The following is a 24752-nucleotide window of genomic DNA, read 5'->3' on the forward strand; positions in this document are numbered from 1 at the left end:
TTCTCTTCGGAAAGAAAAAGGCATTTCATCACCAACAATGGGGCTACCCGATCGGATGACACCCGGCCTCCCATTCATTATAATCCGAAGTTGAGCAACTGGAACAAAAGCTCTATTGCTTGTGTAACACAAAACCCCCAAAAGTCTATCTCAAACTCGGCCAGTTTTTTGGAATCTCAAAGAGTTTCCTTTAAGGTCATATAAAAGCAAAACACGACCATGTTGAAACAAGTTTCCAGTCACTTACAATAGCCCTAAACTTGCAAAGTTCAACACTGTCAAGGCCACTATCACCAAGACTCAAGTGCCTTCCTTGAAAGACAACAACGAAAACAAAAGGAGCAGAGAAGGCTTTGAAAATATTTTATTGATCAAAACAGAAAACCAGAATGGACATGGCACAAAGGTTCTCCATTTTCACAATATTCTTATACTGTCCCTAGTTATCATGTCCTCTTCCTGATTTCCTGCTACTTGGTCTTATACTCTTCCTTTTACTCCAAAGCACGGGGTGTCCTAAATTCCAGTGTTACTCTGGTCTCACAGGAAAGCAAGCAAGGAGCCCAGAGGTCTGGTCTTGAGTGGGTAACCTGTGTTACCAATAGTCCAGGATAAGAAACAACATTCACTGAGCCTCTGCGCTCTCCTCCCTCACCCTTTGTATATTTCCTCCCAATAAGTCACGTGTGTGTGTGTGTGTGTGTGTGTGTGTGTGTGTGTGTGTGTATCCACGTATGTCGAAGGACAGAGAGAAGGAGCTCAAAGCAAGTAGGAAGCAACGAAGGAGACTTACATGTGGTTATGGTGAAATTCCACAATTTTGTCTTCTAGTGCATCTTGCTGAGGTATGTACTTATTTTTTGCTAAATGCTCTCTGTCCGATGCTTCATCAAAATCCCCAATCTCAGCTACAGAGAAAGAGAGAAAGAAAAACCAGCCACATGTGATTAATACTTCACAATCTGTTGTACTCCCAGTGGACTGTTCCCCAACTAGCAAACCAGAAAAACTAGCAGACAACACAAGGCAATCCCAGCCGGTAGGTATCCTAAGGGCTAGATGTGAGAAGCGGTGGCTGTAAGGGCATATTTAACAACCATGCCAACGTAAGACGACAATGTCCGCTTTTTCTCATCTCTACCAGTTGGAAAGAAAACTTCAGAATCATCCATCTTTAGCCATCCGTGTTCCTGGTTTGTTTCTCTCCTCCTCACCCCAACTAGGGGTTCACTTCTACTTCAGGCAGTACATTCCAGTTATGTGGATGAAGGCCTTCTGACTTCTAGATAAGCCCCAGAATTTCAGGGCTTGACAAAATCAACTTTGGAGACACACGTATAGCAATTACTAGTGCAAATCCCAAATGCTTTATCATGTAGAGAAAAGACGATTATAACTAGGGGTAAACGTACATAACCTAATTTGGTAAACATAAATTCAAGTGTCTTAAATTTTGTGTAGTTGTGTGGTCAGAAATGACAGATCAGATCGCAAATTCTCACAAATTTTTAGTCTACAAGGAAGTGGATGCATAATCTTCTCAAGTCCCCAAATTGCTCTAATCTGGAAAACTAAAGGATAGAGCTTTAAATTAATAATTGTACCTTAACGCTAGCTCCAGCTCAGTTTACAGCAATTTAATACAGATAGAACAGCATGCCTTTATCATATAGTCTGTGTAACAAGCTTAATAAAACGACCAGAGTCCAACTGTTTACAATAAAAGTAAGTAAACCGTTGCCATGAAGCCTAATTTTCACTTTGTCACGTGAAGCAGCTTGTCACACTTTGGGCAACGCACCCCAGTAATCATGCAGGATGTGGCCTATATGTTGCTATAAATCACAGCCACTGAGAATATTTGCTTGGCACCAGCTGGGCCACTGGAAGAATCAGTCACCCACTAGCTTCTCACTGCCGTGGCAAATCAATAACATTATTTCCTAGTTGCACTTTGTGAACAAATTTCACCTTCCCTGAGTAAAGCTGCCACCCTCCATCACAGGAAACTGGGCAGGAGTGGCCATACTGCCATCCTCCTCACTGGTTTGCCACGGCGATGGTGACACTGTCTTTTCTGCACTTCCTCCTATCTGGCCTCAAGCAAGCACAGTTCATCTCATTATTCACAGTAGTGCTGTTGTATCAAGTCCCCGCGCACGTCGAATTAGTGAAGACCAAACCATCATTCCCAGGGGAAATACAGGGTTAGGTTCCCGCGAGACTCTGGAAACATTTTCACCAACTAACCTTGTTTTCTCTTGAAAGACATCCTACTTTATGTACCCTGCTGATTCGTTAACGCTGGACCCAGGGCCAACAGCACTGTAATGCACGTCTGAAAGAAGCTTATCTACACCCGTAAACACCTGTGCTTACTTTCTCCGTGAGGCACATCGAAACCTTCCTGCACTTAGGAACACTACACAGCACTTCAGCAACGATGCTTGGGGGCCATTTAAAACAGGGAAATCAACGAAAAGCACAGAAATGCAAAAAGCGTGGCTCCGAAGAGATCACAAAAAGGACACTTGTTTCCAGTATGACAGCTGAAACCAGGAGGCAGAGCATCACCTCCTCCGACCTCCACTGGGGAGGTGAGGGAGGGGCGACTCCAATTTTTTACCCTCTTGCGCATGTCTGCGAGTAACCGTGAAAGCACTCACAGTGTTGATTCTGGGCTTACAAATAAATTTCAGAGAGCAGGTGAATTTGCAAACATGACATCTGCAAATAATGAAGACGGACTGCGTATGGTGAGAGGGAGAGGGGACTCACCTAAATCCTGAATTTCTTACGAGTTTTAAGTTTGGGTTTCTTAACATATATGGATTTTATAACACAGCCTTTTCCATAATTCAATATGAACGAGCTAAGAATTCCAGTTTTTCCTCTGGCATCAGGGTCAATATGCCTAAACTGTCTTTTCCTCGGAGTCACTTGCTTTTCAACTCCCAAAATGCAAGGGCAACACGACTTTCTCCCACATGCTTTCTTCTTGGAAACATGGAAGTAGGCACCTCCTTATGTCTGGAGAGTCTGAGAACTGTAATGTGCAAGATACGACTATTTTTAATTAAAGGTGTCGTATTAGCTGATGTATATACTGAATTCCTTAGCAGTGTACTCTTGGCAAAAAAAAAAATAAGAAGACCACCACCCCCACCCCCAAATCCTGTGAGAAGTCTCATGAGGATGTGTTTGCACAAACTTGTTCTGCCAGGTACAATCCTCAGAAGGGACGCACACACAACCTGCAGAAATCTAGCCCCACCATGCCTCCTCTGTTACGTCAGGTCCAAAGAGTGTTTGATTCTTCTCTTCACCAGCTTGTCCCACTTGGTCTATTCATAATCAACTAGAGAGTATTAAAAGTCTGAAATATATACAGGGGATACCTAAGGCCAGTAACAGAGGAACCAACGAAAACAATTACAGACTATGTGAAAGATGACTCCACGAATTCAAATGAAAGGGAGGAAAATTTTTTTAAAAATCAGATCGCGTGTATAGATACAGAGGAGATGAAAATGTAGCTCCCTAGAGATCATTTTCCACCAGCATTAATATCGCTTCTTCAGGAGGGAGATGAGCTGACCTCTCCTACCTTACTGAGGACGTCAATAACTACCAATAATTTAAATGAACGCACTGTTCACAGAGGACTCTGTGAAATTCCTCCTTCCATGACAGAAGGTACAGGATGCTTAAAAATACAGAAACGGGGCTTTTTCAGTACGAGATTATAGAAACAGTGTGTCACGCGACTGCGCATCACAGAGTTAAGTATGAGATTATAGAAACAGTGTGTCACGCGACGGCGCACCACAGAGTATAGAAACAGCAGAGATACTTCTGAACCCACCTATTTCATTTCCTTTGGAGAACTCAAGATTCTCAGGGGATTTTGAGCCCCCCTGTTGGTGTCTGGGGGTGAGGGGTCCGTCAGACCAAGCACATGGTTTTCTGGATTCCCGTGACCCTCCACTTCCCGTGTGTGCATGTTTAAAAAGGAAGATTCACTCTTTCTTTAAAAAGGAAGGGCCTTAGGAGGAAGGGGCTACAAGACTGAATGGCATCAGGAATAGCCGACTAAATCTCTTCTCTCACCAAAGGCCCAGGGTCAGAGACCTTTGCTGAAGTTGCTATTCCAGCAAGGAAGCTTTATGTCGAAATTTCCCATTGTTTGGAAAGGGAGGGCCCTAGGTGAGTGAGGATAAAGAAAGGAGGGTATATTTATTGCACACCTAACATATGCTGAATATTGATGCTATCATTTTATTTTCATCTGTTATGAAACAGATTCTATTATCCCCCTGTTCCAAAGGAAAGAGAGGCTGGCGGCTTAGTAACTTGCCAGGGTGAACAATCAACTAACAGAAACGAGGTCTGCCTGATTCAAAGCCCTCCTCTGTCCACTGTCACTGTAAGAAGAGAGAAGACCAAACACGGGAAAGACAAAAGTTACGTAACTTTCTGTGTCAGGGCTTCCTCATTTTAAAATGGGGATAACAGTACTGAGCTCACAGGGTTGTTATAAGAATTAAATGAGATAATATACACAGAGCTGGAACATAGTAAAGTTTACAAAGTTTACCTACGTTTTTCTTTTCGGCCTGTCTTTTCTTTCTCACATCATGTTTTCAAATGAAAAATAAAACATCCATCTACTAAGTCTGGCAGATAGTCAACAATGGCATTGCACAAAAAAGAAGATAAGCATGGTCTCTAGAAACACCTCATCATTTTGGACTAAGGTAATTTGTTGACTACTGGGAGTGACCCTTCCTACAAACCTGTGGAAAGCGTGTGAACTGGGCAGTTATCTGGACAGGACGGGGCTGATTATATGGGGCTACTTTGTATACAATGGAAATTTTAGAATTATATGCTAACACAATTTTTTTTATACTAGTGCTTTTAGATGTTGACCTTCGTCTATATACATAATTTCCTTCCTGAAACATAATGTGTATATTCCATTTCAAGTAACTTCTGCCTTGACCAAGACCAAAAAAAAATGCCCAGGTGAGTCGTCAGGAAGCCTTCGAATGAGCACAATCTAACTTATCCTTTGTCTAGAGGAAGAAAGTTAAAAGATGTAGCTTCAAGCATCACTTGGGTTCCGTCCAGTTTCACGTGTCTTGGTTTACTGAACTCTCGAGCAGAATACAAGAAGGGAAATCTTTGACAGTTTTATGTCTGAAGGCTAATGGGCCATATTCGATGATGAATATTAAATGCAAGAACAGGACAGAACGAGTTTAGTCTACTTTGCCACCGTGTATCCAAGCTTCTCCTTTGAGTCAACTGAGTTTTCAACAAACGCGTAGTCCTTGGAAAGAGGAGACAAACAGCAGAACACAAAATTCCCGGGTCCGCGTTTGGTGGGGGAGTCCATATACACAAAGTTAGGAGGACTGTTTTCCACCCCTTGGGTTTCATGCTAATAGCAGCGTAAGACAAAGACATTATTGCTTTCAGTGGATGTCAGTTTTCTCCCCACCAGGCAGATCACTGTGTTATTTCCCACATGATTTCTGAAGGAAACCAACGGAACTTACATTGCACGATGTGTGAGACCAAGAGGGCAGCGCTGGTGTCACTACACGTCAGCCTGCCTTGAGCCAGGTCCTGCTTCACCTGCAGAGCAAACAGGTACCTGCGAATACGAAGAGAGACGGGCGTCAGACACATAGACATGGGTGTCAAGCAAAGAGGGCGGGGAGGTTTGGCAACAAAGTCAGGCGCACTTTGCTCCCTGGCAACTCGCCCCCACAGTGAGGACCTAAAGAAATATAAGCCGAAGAACAAGAAAGTCTGCACAGGAAGGATGAATTCCTGGTGCTACTGGCTGCAGTGTAACTATTCACACCTCCCTTCAAGCACCGGGAGACATATGCTGCAATCTTTCCACACAATGAGTAATGCATTTCATTTTATATGGAGAGATACAGCCATAAGTAATTAAGACTATAACTTACCACCCTATTTTTGCAGAGTATAGCACACATTAAAAATTTTTTCACAGATCAGTCAAATATACTAAAAAAAATGGCTGTATGGCTCAGACAATAACAATAGGCTATCATGGTTAGGAAGAGCCTTGCCAATGGAACTGGAAACACAAGAGGGTCTTTTTTTCGGGAGCACAGGCTCCGGATGCGCAGGCTCAGCGGCCATGGCTCAAGGGCCTAGCCACTCCGCGGCATGTGGGATCTTCCCGGACCGGGGCACGAACCTGCGTCCCGTGCATCGGCAGGCGGACTCCCAACCACTGTGCCACCAGGGAAGCCCCACAAGAGTGTCTTTTTTTGTGGTGTAATAAGTCACTCAGCTTCTTCCATAAGCCTCAGTTGCCAGATCTTTAAAAATCAATTTATTTAAAAATTCTTTTCTTTATGAAGTAGAATAAAGCAAGTAACATGTTTGGTGGAAGAAAAAAGTATAAATCAAAGAAATTAAGTAAAAACAGTGCGATGTTAAAATCGATTTGAGAATATCAATATGAATGCATAGATTTTTTTTTTCTTTCGGTACGCGGGCCTCTCACTGTTATGGCCTCTCCCGTTGCGGAGCACAGGCTCCGGACGCGCAGGCTCAGCGGCCATGGCTCACGGGCCCAGCCGCTCCGCGGCACATGGAATCTTCCCGGACCGGGGCACGAACCCGTGTCCCCTGCATCGGCAGGCGGACTCTCAACCACTGCGCCACCAGGGAAGCCCAGATTTTTAGAAAGATATTTGCTAGATTTGCCCACTGTCTAGAAGGAGCATGACTTCGGCAGCAACCCTTAGCAACCAGATTCTGGCTCTCACACAACTACCCATGAGAAGGATACAGAGGTAGGACCTTGCAGAAATGGTAGGCTCCAGGTGTGGGGCAGAGGAAGGTACAAAGCAAGCCTGGAAGATCTAGTTATGCCAGAGAGCAAGGCAGCTTGCAAATATAAATGGGTTATATTAAAAGGGGGAAAAAAAAACCTTGAAGGGGCGGCCACTGGCCAAAGTTGTGACAACTTGAGTAGCAATAAAGAATGATTAAAGTGAACTGAAACACATGGAACTAATAAAACTTTATGAGTCCATTATAATAGTCATAAAAATAGAAAGCAGAAAAAGTAGAATGTATCACCATTTGAGGAGTCTATTCAAGAAATTCTTTTTTAGGAAACTGGTAACCCAAGGCAAAAACTTGGGCATGTAATCTGCCTCTCCAGTAGGAAGGGTATTTCAGGATATACAGACAATCTAAGTAGACGGGGCAAAGTTCTACTTTACAGAAGAACACCGACAAATAACACAGCAAAAATAACATAATTATAAAACCCTCATCCCACACCTCTAAAGAAACGACTGACTTGGCAAGGATTGTTAATCAGTATAAAAACCACTTAGGAGTTTGGACATTTGCATACAAAGTCATATGACTTTCCTTCACAACGGAAAGGTCAGAATGTCACCACCCTTAACTCAGTGATCAATCTCAGCATCGCTAATGAAACAGGGAACACACGACATCACTTAGGATGGGATTCTAGCCAAGAATGTTTAACTCGTATCCCTTAGAACTAAGGTCTAGTTGGCAGGAAATACAGAAGACAGAGGAATAAGCTAAACAGGAGGCAACCAGACAAATTTAGCAGGTAGCTTTTTTTTTTTTTGCGGTACGCGGGCCTCTCACTGTTGTGGCCTCTCCCGCTGCGGAGCACAGGCTCCGGACACGCAGGCTCAGCGGCCATGGCTCAGGGGCCCAGCCGCCCCGCGGCACGTGGGATCTTCCCGGACCGGGGCATGAACCCGTGTCCCCCGCGTCGGCAGGCGGACTCTCAACCACTGTGCCACCAGGGAAGCCCCGGGTAGGCTATTTTATAGTACGACCGGTTCGGTTTCTTCAACAAGATGGTATCACGAAGAGAAAAAAAGGGACTCTGCTACATTAAGAGGTCCAAAGGGCATAACAACCAGATGGAACGTGGTCCTACAGTGAATTTCACGTTAGATGAGCAGATATAAATGACATCTGGGGAACAAAGGGGGACATTTGAGTACGGCCAGGGTACCAGATGAGATGAACAGTACATGTATATGCACAGGAAAAATCAGAAAGGCTCTCTCACTGACGTGTTAACAACGCTCAGCTCTGGGCAGCAAGAACACAGCAGTTTTATCTTCTTAGTCTTCTTTACCTGTATACTCTAACTTTCTACACTGTACATTGGCTACTTTTGTAATAACAAAGGGTTCTTTTTGTTTTTTAAAAAAAGGGCTTTTTTTTTTTTAAGAAGATGTTGGAGGTAGGAGTTTATTAATTAATTAATTAATTTTTGCTGTGTTGGGTCTTTGTTTCTGTGCGAGGGCTTTCTCTAGTTGTGGCAAGCGGGGGCCACTCTTCATCGCGGTGCGCGGGCCTCTCACTATCGCGGCCTCTCTTGTTGCAGAGCACAGACTCCAGACGCGCAGGCTCAGTAGTTGTGGCTCACGGGCCTAGTGTCTCTGCGGCATGTGGGATCCTCCCAGACCAGAGCTCGAACCCGTGTCCCCTGCATTAGCAGGCAGATTCTCAACCACTGCACCACCAGGGAAGCCCAAAGAAAGGGCTTTTAACACGACTAACCATAGAGGTGGCCTTAAGAATTAAATGAGATAATACATGGAAAGCATAGTGACCAGAATGAAAACATTCAGTATATGTTAGCAATTTGTTTTTTAAATAAAAGAAAAATGAATCCCCTTTAAGTCATTTAGGAAATTCCATGATTAAGAACTAAAGAACTACAGAGGCATTCTGTAACCAGAAAAAAACAAAAACAAAAAAACACCCACAGATCCAGTAGTTGACAACAGCTGACCTTTATCCACCCCCCCAATGTAATGTTTATTCATTCATTCATTCACTTTCTTTTCTCTCTCTGTCTCTGTCTCTCTCCTTGGAAAGTCAAAGTAGAGAACGGCAGAGCATATAAAGTAATCAAAACATCAGCACATAGGTTTATATGGGAAGATGTGGCACAAACCGTATCTCTGGATTAGGCAGTGCTTATTGTTTCTTGAAGCCAACACTTAGAACGACAGGCTTTAATTCTTATCTGTGTGGTTAGTTTTTACCTAAGTAGGAAGAACGTATGTTTTAAAAGCATGATGTTTCGAATATGGTAACAGCTACCAGTTCAAACACAGGATGCTGTGTCCAGGGACAGACTCAGGGTCAGGGTCCGACAGGCTTCGGGGCCTCTGGGGAGGGTCTCCTGTGGGTGGCGACACGGCGCTGGGTTCCGAGAGCTCACCTATTTAGACAGAGGACGAGCGCCCCGTTGTCAACTGCAGGAGGACTTTGTCACTCCCTGATTACGCTGACTTGTGCTAAGGCCCTTGTAATCTGAGAAAGACCTTCCTGGGTACCGTCTCATCTTCTCGTAAAGACAGCTGTAAGTCCCGCACGCTGGCTGCAGGGCTAACTGTAGAAATTCCGCAGCACCTTTTGCATTCTAAACTGAAGCAGCTCCAATCAAATTCACATGAAGGGCTCAAAACGGAATCAACTCTCCTTGGAGGAAGGATGGGATGTGAGGAGGGAGGCGATGACAGCGGCAGGGCCAATCAGAGGGCTGTCACTTCCAGGGACCACAGGGGAGGAAATCACACCCATCTTGATGCCATGGTTTAAACATGCCTGTTTCAATTTATTTCACCCAGGAGCTCTTCATCTTTCTTTCCTTATTCAGTGTACAGTACGACGTCTCTGGCAGCCAAAGGGCAACACTGCAGCAGGCCCCGCAGAGCAGCAAATTCTGACAGGTCCCCTGCACCTTTAAGAACACAGCCAAGTAGAAACTGGATCCCACGTGAGATGCGATGCTCAGAGAGTAGTGGAGTATGTCTGACCTCACCAGCACAGCCAAGTGATTCTGAGCTCTGCCAGAAGCAAGCCTGCTAACTTCTTTGCCAAAGACCCCTCCCCCAAGCGGTCTTAAACTTGCATCTGGGAGTCAGTACTTTTCTCCTTCTAGATGCCTGAGCCCTGGTGTCAGTAGGACAAGAGCTCCAGTGAGAGGGTAGTTTAATAAATAGAAAGGAATTCAGCTTCTTATTTAACAGCAAAGTGCAATTTAATCTTCGATCTATATAAATGGGAAGCCGAAAGCTATTCCTGGAGGCCCGAAGAATCAGCTGCAGCTCCAGTCACTTAAAGTCGCTGAACTGCGGGCCCGTTTCTGTCTGTCTCACCCTTGTCCGCACCTCCTTCGCCTAGGAAGTAGTGTCCATATAGGGCTTCTCCCAAAGGCTCCCTCCTTCACCATCTGCCATAGAAAACTGCCTGGCATCTCAATGGTCCCATCCTTAAATTTCTGCTTGAACAGGAATTTGAGAGTGTGGGAGAACACCACTTTGGATCTGGGAAGTCGCCTTCCCGGCATACCTTGTGACAAAGCGGAAAGCAACGGGGACCTTCTAAACTTCCTACCAATTTTATCACCCCAGGGCCAAAGGAATTCTCTCCTCGGAAAAGATGTCCAAAATGTCAGTTAACACTGGGAGCCAGAAAACAGCGACAACAAACCCCCAAACCTGCTACGTCCCGCTGAGCTTGTGTCACTTGAGGAATTGATCAGATCGGTCGGAACAGCTGGCAAAATACCAGGCGCACACACACGGCGTGACGCTCACAAGCTGTCTGGAATTCTATAACGAGGACCAGAATGGTAGAAAATCACACATCTCTAGAGATGACGATTCACAAAAACTGAAAAGGTGCAAAACTCATTGCAAAGTAGAATGGGGAGACAGGACTGGGGTTGGGGAGCAGTGGTACTTCACGCCGCCGACTTCCTAAGCAGGATGACGGCCCAGTGAAACGCGGGAGGAAAAGGCACGCTGCTGACCAACGGCTGGACTGGCCTTCAGATTCATTTCAATATTCTGAGCTTCGAGCAACATACTTTCAACAACGGGAAAACCAGCCCCGGAAGCTGAGACACGGCAGCCCCGATAAGGACACGGCACGAAGATGCTACTGGTGTCGGCAGCTTGGAACTCAGGCGGCGGCCCCAGCTGCCCCTTCTCCACGGGAAGCGCCCTAGCCGAGGCATGTGGTTCCCAGAAGGCTGACGGCCTCTGCAGCTCCTGGCCACTTAGCTGCTTCATTCATTTGAGGGGTGAAAGTGGAGGTAAACTACCAACGGTGACTCATTGAGAACACGCGAAGCCACGGGAAGAGTCTCTGCCTTCCTCTCTTTCTGGAATCGCACGTTCGTGTCCCTGGTGCCCCTCCTGACGCAGCCCCGGGATGTCCAGCAGGGACCTCAAACATGAGCTGGCAGAACCAAACCCTTGACTCTCCACCCTCCCCAGTCCTCTACTTCCCTCCACCCCTTCGCATTCTAGTCGTCACCCATCCATCTAGCTGCTGCTTAAGTCAAAATCTTAAGCATCCCTTCTCCTTCCCTCAGCCTCCACCCACAGCCCATCACAAATTCAAATCGACCCCGCCTCCAGCACGTGCTCCAAATGCACGTGCTTTCTCCATTTCCACTCCTACCGCCTCCGTTGCCGCCATCATCTTGGCCTGGGTGACTGCCATCTCTTCCTGTCATCCTCCCCTCGGTATCTCTGGCAACCAGTCTCTCAACACTACGTATATCGGGCCTCTGCCCCGCCTCAGTGCACTTCACCCTCAATGTTCCTGCCATGAGAGCCCTCTTTTAGGTAACTGAACGTCTGGAGCGTGTTTCTGCCTTGGGCACTGCCTAACCGTGCCTTCTCCCTGGAGAGCTCTTCCTCTGAAAATGACTGACAGATCCTTGTCGCTTTCTCAGCCCAAGCATCCCGGACCACGCACTGTGAAGTCATCACCCGTCACCTTCTATCACATCATCTACTCCCATTACCTAAAGGCTCTTACCATTATCTGATATTTTTCTTGTTTATTTAATCATTGTGTCTGTTCCCGTGAAAGTCAGGCCGGTCTCTTCACCAGTATGCTCCCCGTTCCTGGAACAAGGCTTGCACACCACGTATACTCCATCAATACTGTTGACCGAATGTTTTCATCTCTTTGATAAATGACGAACCATTTAACAAACTCAACCACCCAAAATACTGGGCTCTCAACCCAGAGGGACAAGAAAGATATGACAGCCCTCATCTTGAACAGCTGAAGCTGGAAAGGCATGTGCGGCAGGAATCTGGCTGGTCAGACTAGCGCAGTCTAGTCCTGAAAGGGAGGCGTTTTATCTTTGCATGTTCCCACCAGGCTCTGCTCTCTTTTGGAATACCACGTGTCTTGCTGTCAATTATAAAATGGGTAGTAGCAGGGATGAAGATGTGGGTGATGGTGATGAGGATGATGGAGGCTGTCACTCATCGCATCCCTGCTGGGTTCCGGGCACTCTATGCATACGAGTACTCATCCTCAAAACCACGCTGGCCAAGCAAGCACTACGGTCACGTTGACACGGGAATTAACAGAGGTGCAGGGGCATTTGGTAACCGGCTGGTCACACAGTTACCAGGGGCAGGGCTTGGCCACACTCCTCCCACTTGGCCACACCTTCAAAGAAACTGACGTACAGTTTATGTCGATTCACCCACTGCAGCAACAGAGAGAAACTGAGTTCACATCTTGGTTTCACAGAAGTGATTCATTTCCCAAAACTGTCTTGTGATGTGACAGGTATGAGAGGGGGAAATACGACAGTAACAGATTATAAGCCCAGATACTTCATAGCACAGCCTTCGAGAAACCAGCTTTCAGGGAAACTGTGGTACTTTCTTCCCATGTCTGTAAACACAGCTGGGAGGAAGGAAGGTTAAACTGTCAAGCACAGGGCAGATGCTCGTCAAGGAAACATTGGGAAAGTGTTTCATCAGTTGACTTAGAACATTCACTCTCTCTGCTCCACAGCAAAAAATACCCAGTTTCCAAACCACTAACCTTGTGAGTTCTTCTTGGAGTTGTGTGTGGTCAGGTGGAAAGAATTTCACCACAAACTTAACAACGACATGCTTTGGCCCTAGAAAGGGGGGAAAAAGCAGTAAAGCATTTATTGATTTGTCTTTCAAATGCCATTAAAGATGTAAGAGGGTATATTAGAAACCAAATAATAAGTCTTACTCCGAGCTGCCCAGAGCACTTCTGCCAACATCCAAGTCCCTTAATAGCTGGTTACGCTGGTTACTAATTCGCATTTTCGTATTGTGGGGAGACAGACACCTGTTTGGGTTTTTTTTTAATTATATTTTTTGGCCACACCGCACGGCATGTAGGATCTTAGTTCCCCGACCTGGGATGGAACCCACGCCCACTGCGTTGGAAGCACGGAGTCTCAACTACTGGACCCCCAGGGAAGTTCCAGATACCCGGTTTTTAAAAATACTGTGACAGGCGCATTACATTGAGGCATCAAACTTTTCCCCTGGAGAACGTAAATTGTACCCAGATTTTAAAAGCACGCATGTGTCTTCAAAAATTTATCTGTCTGCTTCAGTCCAAATACAGGCTTTAGACAGCTTAAGGAAGAGATAACGAAAAGGTAAATCAGTTACGTGATTTATTATTTCTAACTCTCTCCAAGGTACAGCGGCTACTGTGTTCATCACAGTCAGTCAAAGCCTTTACTAGGTGTCTCATACACCATCTTATCGATAAGTTCCAACGAAATTAGGAAGCAGATCTGGGAGGGGGTGGGCAGGGTAAGACTGGGAATGAGACAGGTAACTTTCCAGAATTCAAACAGAACATCAAATAGATTATAGAATAATAATTTGTAACCTGAGTCAGAGTTTATTTTGCTGTATAAGCCACGATACAAAAGCAATCTTACAGGTTCTGCCATTTGGAATAACAGCAAAAGTTTATGTTCTATGAAATACAAGGTATTATGATGAAATCCAAATTTTAACAGCAGTTGTATAAAAGTAAAAAATGTCTTTTTTGCTCTACCTTTCACCATGACAAAAGATGTTGTACTTTAATTTTTATAACACACTCAAACTTAGGGAAAAAAACCCCAAATGATGTATCATAAGATGAAGATGTTGGCAATACGTACAAAATTAGGAGGAAAAAAAACAAGGCACAGGAATACTGAAACCAAGAGAAGCCGGGCTTCTTCCCGCTGATCATTCTAAAAATTAACAGAAATCCTCGCGTGTCAATTCTGGATCACAAGATAGCAAGAACAAAATGGGGAAGATGGGAAGGTCTAGCTCATTCTTCCCAGCAATTTTCACAGATGGGGAATTAAATGAGGCTACTTGGATCCTTAGAAAACCCGAAGCTAGGAAGATGCTAGCACTAATGCAAAATGACAGCTTTGTCACACGGGGCGAGTCACAGTCCACAGAGATGAAAAGGAGAGCCTCTGCTCCGGTGCTAAACCAAACCACAGCCGCTGTCCTGGGTCTGACACTTTTCCACCATCAGCAGCTCCCATCGCGGGTTACTGAGGGAACAAATGTCATCATTTTAGATGCTGTGCTTCCTCCAGCCTTCAGGCCTGGCGGCTTCTCACAGCAATGTGTCCTCCACACTTAGTCCTAGGCCAGCCACCCAATAAATGCTGAACAACGGCTGTTTCGTCTTCTGCATTAACGATTGCTTAATTTAAATGATAGAAGATCAATATCAATTTCAACTGCGTAAAGACCACTCAACACAGTGCCTGTTTATTACAGCCACATAAATTGCTGTAAGCAGCCTGGTGGGGTTTCTTTTCTTTAAATAAACTTAGTTTGTTTATTTATTTTTGGCTGTGTTGGGTCTTCGTGGTGGTGCGCGGGCTTCTCACTGCGGTGGCTTCTCGCGTTGCGGAGCACGGCTCTAGTTGCACGGGCTTCAGTAGTTGTGGCACTCAGGCTCAGTAGTTGTGGCTCGCAGGCTCTAGAGCACAGGCTCAGTAGTTGCGGCGCACGGGCCTAGCTGCTCCGCGGCATGTGGGATCTTCCCGGACCAGGGCTCGAACCCGTGTCCCTTACACTGGCAGGCGGATTCTTAACCATTGCACTGGTGGGGTTTCTTAATCAGACATAAAACCGACCCCAAGAGGTATTGTGTGATTGTTCAACTAAAGGAATGCAGTTTTGTTACCATCCTCAGTCTCTTGCCTGGTCTCTGGCTGCAGTGAGGGACAATTTGGGATGAACTGGAGAAGAGAGCTTGTCTCTTAACTTGACCTCACAGCGGAGAGAGGGGAGGATGGTCTGGTGCTGACACACAATGAGAAGGGAGGGAAAAAGCAAGTGTTCCCTTTCCTTACTTCTCTCCTAGACCCTCCTTTATCTTTCCTTCGACAACATGGTCTAAATGCAAGGCAGACTCCCTTCTGTCCTGCTTGCCAATCTCACACACACACACACACACACACACACACACACACACACTTTTGCGCACCTTATTTTTCCAAACACCACTTGCATTCTGATCTCACAGGCTTTGAAAAGGCAGCACCGAAAACCTCATAGCAATTTTATGAATAAATGGTTCCACCTCCCCTCTTCCAAAGTGACAGTAAGAAACATGGGCACAGACTGGACGAGCTCAACTGCTCTGGGCCTCAAGAGCCTGCTTTAGTCTTAATTAAAATGACATTTGTTTTCCAAGTTTTGATTACCGAATTGTTATATATTAAAATTGCAGAAGATTCATTTAATAGTACGTGGATTAGTGGATGCTGAAACGCAATCACGGGGTAAAAAAAGAAAGTATGGCCCCAGTGCTTGACACCACAGGGCAGACGACGCCTAGACCAGGAAGACGTCTGGCTTTATATTTGACATCACTGTTAAACAGGCGGGGGTGGGGTGGGGGGGTGGGGGGGGCGTGGGGGGTTATACTTACTTCTAATCTGCTTGACAATAGGTTTTAAGAGATCCAGCCACACCTACAAAGGAAAAGAGAACAGACTGAGACATCAATTCTCGATGAGAGAGTGCAAGTATTTTGAGACTCCACTAGGAGCTGTTTAAAATCAAAATATTTTTGAGGATTTAAAGTGGTCTGTGCCTTTTTTTTCCCTCCAGAATGCCATAACTTACATTGTCTCCCATGTTTATAGAACGGATCCGAACTTGCTAATATTATCCCTGAGCTTGAAAATTAAAAATCTCTCCTAGATGCAAACAGTGCACGGTTCACTAAGAATTTTTCTATTCTCGCTGGTACTTTGATCACAGTTAGCTATTCAGTAAATATTAACGCATGATTGCACATCGGGCTATAAATGGAGTAAAATACGCGTGCTCCTTAGTGAAACAAAATCCACGTACACAGATGTACGTACAGAACAGCACATCTTTGAGGGGTACGGAAAGGGAGTGAGTATTTATAGAACATACTTTTGCACACGGCTCCATCCATAAGCTATTTACCTCTCAAAGCAAGGCGAGAGGATTCCTGTTCGTCAGGAGAGAAATCTGAGACGTGGAGAGGCTCAGTAATTTGTCCCAGGCCCTCAGCTAGAATGTGGCAGAGCTAGGACTGAAATCAGGTTTGTCCCACTTCAAAGTCCAGACTCTTTTCACACACATTCTCCTTAGCATGCAATTCAAGCGGCAAAATGTTAAAAGGAGAGAGAAACCAGTTGTCATTAATAAAGTATAAGTTAACCCTTGAACTTGTGATCATGTGAAAGGGTTCTACTGAAGCTCACATTTGCATGTATGATTTTTAAAAAGTTAATGGGCTTAATGTAAAGAGGGTTTTGTAAGTAAATATGAAAAAGAGAAACACTCCTAAAGAAAATTATGCAAAAAATAACAGGTAATTGGTGAAGGAAAAATGCCAATGGCTAACAAGAGAATGTCCAAGTTCAGGAGTAACTTGCATTACAAATGCAAATTTAATCAAATACCATTTCCACCCATTAAATACGCATCTAGATATGCAGTGCATGTCTGTATTTCATAAACCCAGACGTGGCAAGGGTGCCAGGAAGTGGACACTGCCCTACGCTACTGGTGCATGTATGAACTGGCACAACGTTTCTGGAGACCAATTAGGGAATAATTATCTAAACTCTTTCATCCCGTAACTTGACTTCTGATGAACTATTTGAGAGTGTGGGAAAATGTGTTTGGGAGGTGGGAAGATGGGTGATTTTTCTTTTCTTCTGCCTTTCTATATCATCCAAATTACCTTCAATGATCACTCAGAATTCTCATGATGAAAAAAGTAAAAGTAAAAAAATTTAAGTGTCTATTTATTCAGGTTCATCTTCCCCACCACCGTTTCAAATAAATATGATTTTCTAATGAGATTCTCATTTCTATATTCCCCGTCCCCTGCCACTGTGTTATATGAGAAAAACAATAAAGGCATTAGTTGACTTAGGATCATCTCCACTGTCACATTCATAAGACCCAACCTTACAATGAGAGAGAATAATCATTCAAAACAATTGTCGTTTGTGAGATGAATTATTTTCCTCCCAAGAATCCTAAACGATGGCAAAAATATCTCCATTTGACAGATGAGAAAAGTGGGATTCAGACCACAGCTGCCCAGAGCTGGGACTCAAACCCTGTTCTTCAAACCCATTTATTCATTCAACAACACATCACTGGGTCGCTCTGCTGGGTTCTGGGAATACAAGGATGGGAGACCAGTCATGGTGCCTGCTTCATGGAGCATATGGTCTAGTGAGAAAGACAGGAAACAAAACCTTCCCAAGAAAAGTAAAGAAGTACCTGAGACAAAGGAAACAAGGGGGAGTCCCAGAAGACTCTGAGCGTCAGGATAGAGAGGTTTGATCCAGTTACAGGTGCGGTAGAGGCAGGAGGAAGCCTTCCCTGAAGGTGACATTGTGCTGAAATCTAGAGAGGCGAGAAGCAGCTAGGAGGACATGCAGTAAAAACACCTGTCCAGGTGACTTAACATTAGGGAGACCAACATGACAGCGGAACAAGGTTGGTGGGTCAGGAAGGGGCCAGACCCTACAGAGGCCACGTTAAGACACTTCATCGTTATCCTGAGAACACTGGGAAGAATTTTAAATATAGGGCTGATACGATCAGATTTGCACTTTGAAAGGATTACGCTGGCAGTGTGAGAACAGAAAGAGGGGTTCAGAACAGACGCAGGTTATCTGCTGCAGTCGTCCAGGCAAGAGAGGATGGTGCTTTGGACCAGGAGGGCAGAAGCAGAGTTGGGGAAAATTAGGTGGAATCAAGAAAAATGTAACATGGACTTCCCTGGTGGCACAGCGGTTAAGAATCCGCCTGCCAATGCAGGGGACACGGGTTCGAGCCCTGGCCCGGGAAGATCCCACACGCTGCGGAGCAACAAAGCCCGCGTGCCACAACTACTGAGCCTCTGCTCTAGAGCCCGCACGCCTAGAGCCCGTGCTCTGCAACAAGAGAAGCCACCGCAGTGAGAAGCCCACGCACCGCAATGAAGAGTAGCCCCCGCTTGACACAACTAGAGAGAGCCCGCGTGCAACAACGAAGACCAAACGCAGCCAAAAATAAATAAATAAAATAAATAAATTTTTTTTAAAAAAGAAAGAAAAGAAAAATGTAACAGGTAAAATCCAGTGGGATTTACTGATGGGCTAGATGTGGTGGCCGAGAAGGAGACAATAACCAGAATGATGACACTGAGATTTCTGCCGTAGGCATCTGGATGGATGCCGCTGCCAATCAGAGACAGGGAGTACTGGAAGAGGGCCAGGACGGAGGCGTTCTAGACACTTTCATTTTAGGAGGTGCCCTTGGATTTCATGAGGAAGAAACAGTATGAAAATGGTGGGACACACTCATCCGAAGCTCAGAGAAGCCTGGGCGGGAGATCTCACATTTAGAGGCTGCCAGCACTGTGAATCCATGAGGACAAGACGGCCTCGTGGAGCCCAGAGGATGAAATGCATCAGCACTGATGACGCGTCTACCTTAGAACGGCCGACGGGAGCAGACAAAGACAGAAGGAACGTAAGGAGAGAGTCATGTCACGGTAGCCACAGGAAGACAGTGTTTCCAGAAGGAAGAACATCAAGAGCTGTTGAAAGATCAAACAAGATGAGAGCTAGAGTATCTGCTGGTCAGTGGACCTGGAGAGGGGCCTGAAAGTCTAGTGGACGGCGAGGAGACAGGAAGGATGAACAGCTTTTCCAAGAAGCTTGGCTGTGAAGGAAGAGGCCAGAGAACGGGTGTGTGGAGGAGGGGGAAGAATCAAATAAAGGTACTGTTGGGGCTTCCCTGGTGGCGCAGTGGTTGAGAGTCCGCCCGCTGATGCAGGAGACACGGGTTCGTGCCCCGGTCCGGGAGGATCCCGCGTGCCGCGGAGTGGCTGGGCCCATGAGCCATGGCCGCTGGGCCTGCGCGTCCGGAGCCTGTGCTCCGCAACGGGAGAGGCCACAACAGTGAGAGGCCCGCGTACCGCAAAAAAAAAAATAAATAAAATAATAAAAGTACTATTGATTTGCTTGTCTTCCACAGGAAGGACCTGGGGGTGCTTAAAAAGGGAAGGGGTTGGGACTTCCCTGGCAGTCCAGTGGTTAAGAATTTGTATTTCACTGCAGAGAGCAGGGGTTCAATCCCTGGTCAGGGAACTAGGATCCCGCATGCCACGTGCTGTGGCCAAAAAAAAAAAAAAAAAGGCGGAGGGAGGGCTTGAGAGTATGAGTAAGAAGATAACTATATCCTAAGACACCTGGGATGGTGCGGAAAGATAGCTCTAAAACATAGGGCACTGGGGACAGAAGGAAGAGCTTTTCCAGTGGCGGCAGGGAGGGAGCAGAAAGGCTAATGGTAGATGTACGTCAGTTTACACTTCTGTGCCGGGAAGATAAGACAGTTCCTCTTTGACACCATCCGTTTACCCCTGTAAAATCTGAGGGTTGAAGGATGTGGGCGAGTGGAGAAGAGTTGACACAGTTGTGTTTGCGTGCGAGAGAATTAACTGAAGAACTCTAGAGGGATTTCCTGTAGCTACTGAGCGTCCACTCGTGAGCCTGCCAGCCTGTGCTCTGTCGGCCTCCAAGCCTGCCTCAGGGGAACCACCTCTGAGGTCTTCCACCGTTGCCAGTTCTGCCACAGAATCTGCCTAAACTTCTGCAAACCACTCAGGACCAAACAGATATGCTCTGGCAACACAGCAGCCAATTTTATGAATTGTTTTAAAACATCTCTCTTCTGCTTTTGGCATTTCTGTGGAATTCATCAAATACAAGCACCAATTTGAGCCAACCGAGCATGTGGTTTTAAACCATGAAGGCCTGGGAACATCACACTGGCCTGAATTCGCCTGTCTAGTAGAGTTTTACGGCAATAACGCCCCATGGCATCGGTTACATCACAGCTAAACTGGCCTGGGTGGGAAAGCGGGGCCCACAAGACCCTCTCCATTTACCAGTCAGATTGATATTTGCAGAGCTGAGAGGAAAGGCCTTGCACGCTAAGGACTTAAACCACTAAAAAAGGATGAGCTGGAGGGAGCAGGAAGAAAAATAGGGTTGCTGCTCGACTAAAGGGCTGAAGTTCGTCTAGGTCATTCCTAGACAAATCACTTCTTCATTCAACCTAAGCAGAACAGAAACAAGTTCCAGATGAATGAAAAAGGCAACAAAAGCACCATAAACTTTCTTTTCCTGCCAACGGATCTCTGGAGGGTCACAACTGTAATCGTCCATCTCTAACCTCACCCCCGCAACTCCTTCAACCAAGCCACACATTCCTGTTCTTACCAAAATCATGCTGCCGGTCTCCAGAGCACGGCTACAGATCCACATTACCTGACTGTAGAGGGATGTGGTTAAAACGAATGGGCTTCTAGAAATGCCACACCTAGTCAGGAGGACTCACGGAATCAAGGAACTCCCCCTGCTGGGATTTGAAGGCCTATAAGTAAGAGTCTGCTCAAGCTGTCATAACAAAGTACCACAGACTGGGTGGCTTAAACAACAGAAATCGACTTCCTCCCAGTTCTGGAGGCAGAAGGTGTCCCAGGTTTGGTTTCTCCTGAGGCCTCTCTCATTGACTTGCAGACGACCGCCTTCTGGCTGTGTCCTCACAAGGTCTCCTCTCTGTGCACACAGGCTCTCATGTCCCCTGGGTATCTCCCAGTTTCCTCTTCTTAAAATGATACTGTTCAGACTGGACTAGGGCCCACTCCCCCAGCCTCATTTTAACTTAATCACCCCTCTCAAGGCCCTGTCTTCAAGGACCGCCACATTCTGAGGTGCTGGGCGTCACAGCTTCAACAGACACATTTTCGGGGGACACAATTCAGCTCATGACACCTATCTTCCACAATTTAGTTTCAACACAGCTTTTCAGCCCCATCTTCCCCTGCTTGCCTCCATTTCAGTCAGCCTCCCTATTTTCCTTTGATACCCTGTTAAATGTTCCCTTCCCCTTTTGGAGTGTGTTTTCCACACTGAAATACTCTTCGAGAAGAAAGGCTTCAACGCCTAGGCATCAAAGGCAAAGCAAGACGGATCGCTGTCCCCGGAGCCTTTATGTTCTTTTCCTAAACATCTTTTTCCCCTATTCTTTGGTGAGTGACAATTCAGTTGGATTTTGTAGGCAGCTAAAATACCTGAGGTATTTTGGAAAGGGTCTTATTAAAAGAGAGTCACTTACATGACATCGGGCAGGGGGACAGCGCAGAGTCCATTTCCTGAGCACCTACTGTGTGCCAGGCATTGGATAGGTGCTTTATACACTCTCCTTTAATATTCACAACAATGTGGTTGTTTTACACACAAAGGAAGCCAAGCTCAGAGAGCTTACTGAAGTTGCCCAAGGTCAAACGGCTGGGATTCCACTTCAAGTCCATCTGACTCCACACCTGTGCTTTTTCTGCAACATAATATGCTGCTCCTCTAAAAAGACTCAACAAAAGTTCATCTTTCTTCTTATTTCGAAGTCAAAACTGCACACAGCAGAACTATTGCATCATCAACTGTAAGATATATAGGAACCAGGTAAAATATGATACAAAAAACTATCCAGTGTCTAGAACTCATTGCAACAAACGAATTTTTCTGTAGGCTGGCTCCTACAAGAAATGACTTTACTTTGAATTTTTGTTTGTAATAGTTCGTTTGAATGTAATTTTTCATATTGATCTAAATTACTTTATTAATTTTACATACGGGTATATTTATAAGATATGTTAAGTGTGGCTTTTTTTTTAAAACCTATTAATTTTTAGAGATTTCTAGTTCTGGTCAAAATAGAGTAACAGACTAGATTTATCTTCCTACATGAAACAACAAAAGAAGGAAGAAAGGAAGAAAGAAAAGAAAAGGAAAGACACATGACAGATCTGAAGATCTGTGACACCAATGAGAAACAGGGATCCCTGAGAGACAGGAAACTAAAATCATGACCTCTATGACTACACCAGCCTCTGCCCTGAGCAAGTTTTCAGGTTATGGTGCAGAGAGAAAGAATATAGGCAGAACCTGGCAAAATCCATGAGTTGAACAGACGGGGCTGAGAGTGCAGGGGAGCAAGGTAGAGAGAGTTCACAGGAAAGTAGAAGGCATTTAGGAGAGTACAGAGGGTTACCCTTGAGTAGGCAACAGAGTACTGATCAACGTGTGCTTGTGAGGAAAGTAGCCAAGATGGGACAAAAAATTAAAGAACAAACAAACAAAACACAGAAGGATTAGAGGTTACAGGCCTGGTGCTCACACAGGGCCAGGAATACTACCTATTCTCACCAGCCAGATGGGAAGACCTCATGACTCATGCGCACTGGGTAGAGTACTGAAGGGTCATCCCTTAGGAGTACGGAATAATTCACCCCGGACTGCACACCACACCAGTCCTACCCTAACAAGTCTTAAAAGCCAGATCTGAAAGGACTAAATTGTTTCCAAATAACTTACATGCATCCCCCCGCCCCCCCGCAAACTCAATAACATTTACAGGAATACAAACCTACCCAGCACTCAACAAGGTAAAATTCACAATATCTTACATCCAATTAAAAGAAAAAATCACCAGGCATACAAAGCAGGAAAACATGACCCATAATTAGACCAAAAAAACCCCAAAACAAAAAAGCAACGCCCCCCCCCCAAAAAAAAACAATCAAATGGGACCTAGAATTGACACAGATGTTAGAATTAGTAAAAAGGATATGAAGACAGTATTATAACTGTATTCTCTATGTTCAAAAGTTGAGATATGGAAGATTTTAAGGAGACCTAAACTAAATTTCTGGAGATGAAAACTACAGAGTGTGATACAAACATACACACGCACGCGCGCACACACACACACACACACACACACTGGATGCGATTAACAGCAAATGAAACACTGCAGAAGAAATACTACTGAACTTGAAGAACTAGCGATAGAAACCATCCAAAATCAAACACAGAAAGAAAAATTACCAAAAAATTAACAGAGCATTAGAGAACTATAGAGTAACTTTAGGCAGCCTAATATGCATGCAATTGGAGTCCTGAAGGAGAGGAGATGGCAGGGGCGGGGGAAAGAAATGGAAAAATATTAGAAGAAATAATGGCTATAAGTTTTCAAAATTTAACAAAAACTGTAAGTCCACAGATCCAAGAATCTCAGCAAACTCCAAGCATAAGAAACATGAAGAAAACTGCATGGAAGTGCATCCCAATCAAATTATCAAAAACAATGATAGAGAAAAAAATCTTAAAACTCAGCCAGAGCAGAGAGAGACATTATATATAAAGTAACAAAGATAAAGATGACAGTAGATTTCTTGCCAGAAACAATGTGAGAATGCAATGGTGCAAGATTTTTAACAGACTCAAAACATCTTAGAATTTTACACCAGGCAAAAAACATCTTTCAAAAAGGAAGGCAAAATAAAAACATTTCCAAACATGAAAGCTCAGAGAATTCACCACCAGCAGAACCACATAATAAGCTACGTTAAAGGAAGGCCTCTCCGAGCAGGAAGAAAGTGATATCAGATGGAAATCTGTGTCTACACAAAGGAATGAGGAACACCAAAATGGCAACTGTATGGTTAATGTATGTTTTAAGAATTTTTTATTATTTAAATCTCTGTAGGAGATAGCTGACTGGTAATCAAATGTACTTCAATTAAAAAAAGATAACTGACTGGCAAACAAAAATAACAACAATGTAATGTGGGGTTCATAACTTATGTTAAAAAAACAATAACAACAATAGCAAAAAGGTCAAAAAGTGGAAAAATGGAAATAAGGTTTATACTGTATGTGAAGAGGAATAATATCACTTGAAGGCAGGCTGTGTTAAGTTGAAGATGGACATTATAAACCTCAAAGCAACCACTCAAGTTACAAATCAAAGAGCTATAGCTAATAAACCAACAAGGAAAGTAACGTGAAATCATCAAAATATTCAATTAATCAAAAGGCAGACAGGAAAAAGGAACAAAGACGGATAAGACAAATAGAAAACAAACAGCAAGATGACCAATTTAACTTTTTTTGTTTTCCTATAAAAAGATTTTTTATTTTACTTTTTAATTTTTAAACTAATTTTTATTGGAGTATAGTTGATTAACAATGTTGTGTTAGTTTCTGCTGTACAGCAAAGTGAATCGGTAATACATATACATATATACACTCTTTTTTTTAGATTATTTTCCCATATAGGTCATTACAGAGTATTGACTCGAGTTCCCTGTGCTATATAGTAGGTTCTTATTAGTTATCTATTTTATATATAGTAGTAAGATGACCAGTTTTAATGATACCAATAATCATATTAAATGTAAACGATCTAAACATTCCCAATTAAAAAGGATTGCCAGATTTGATCAAAAGGCAA

General features: G+C 44.6%; 1 protein-coding gene across 2 annotated transcripts in view; it reads right to left on the minus strand.

The window, feature by feature from the left end:
* Nucleotides 1-24752, minus strand: part of FARP1 (FERM, ARH/RhoGEF and pleckstrin domain protein 1) — a 288333-nt gene that overhangs the window by 67870 nt on the left and 195711 nt on the right. For both annotated transcript variants that reach the window (XM_027115951.1, XM_027115952.1), the window contains exons 4-7: nt 15838-15880; nt 12934-13012; nt 5565-5662; nt 794-908 (exon numbers count right to left, since the gene is read on the minus strand). In XM_027115951.1, coding sequence (XP_026971752.1) covers nt 794-908; nt 5565-5662; nt 12934-13012; nt 15838-15880 — 335 coding nt within the window. The remainder of the gene's footprint in view (nt 1-793; nt 909-5564; nt 5663-12933; nt 13013-15837; nt 15881-24752) is intronic.

Source organism: Aethalodelphis obliquidens, unplaced genomic scaffold (genome assembly GCF_003676395.1).
Source record: "Aethalodelphis obliquidens isolate GAN/ISIS:26980383/991018 unplaced genomic scaffold, ASM367639v1 scaffold15, whole genome shotgun sequence".
Lineage (NCBI taxonomy): Eukaryota > Metazoa > Chordata > Mammalia > Artiodactyla > Delphinidae > Aethalodelphis > Aethalodelphis obliquidens.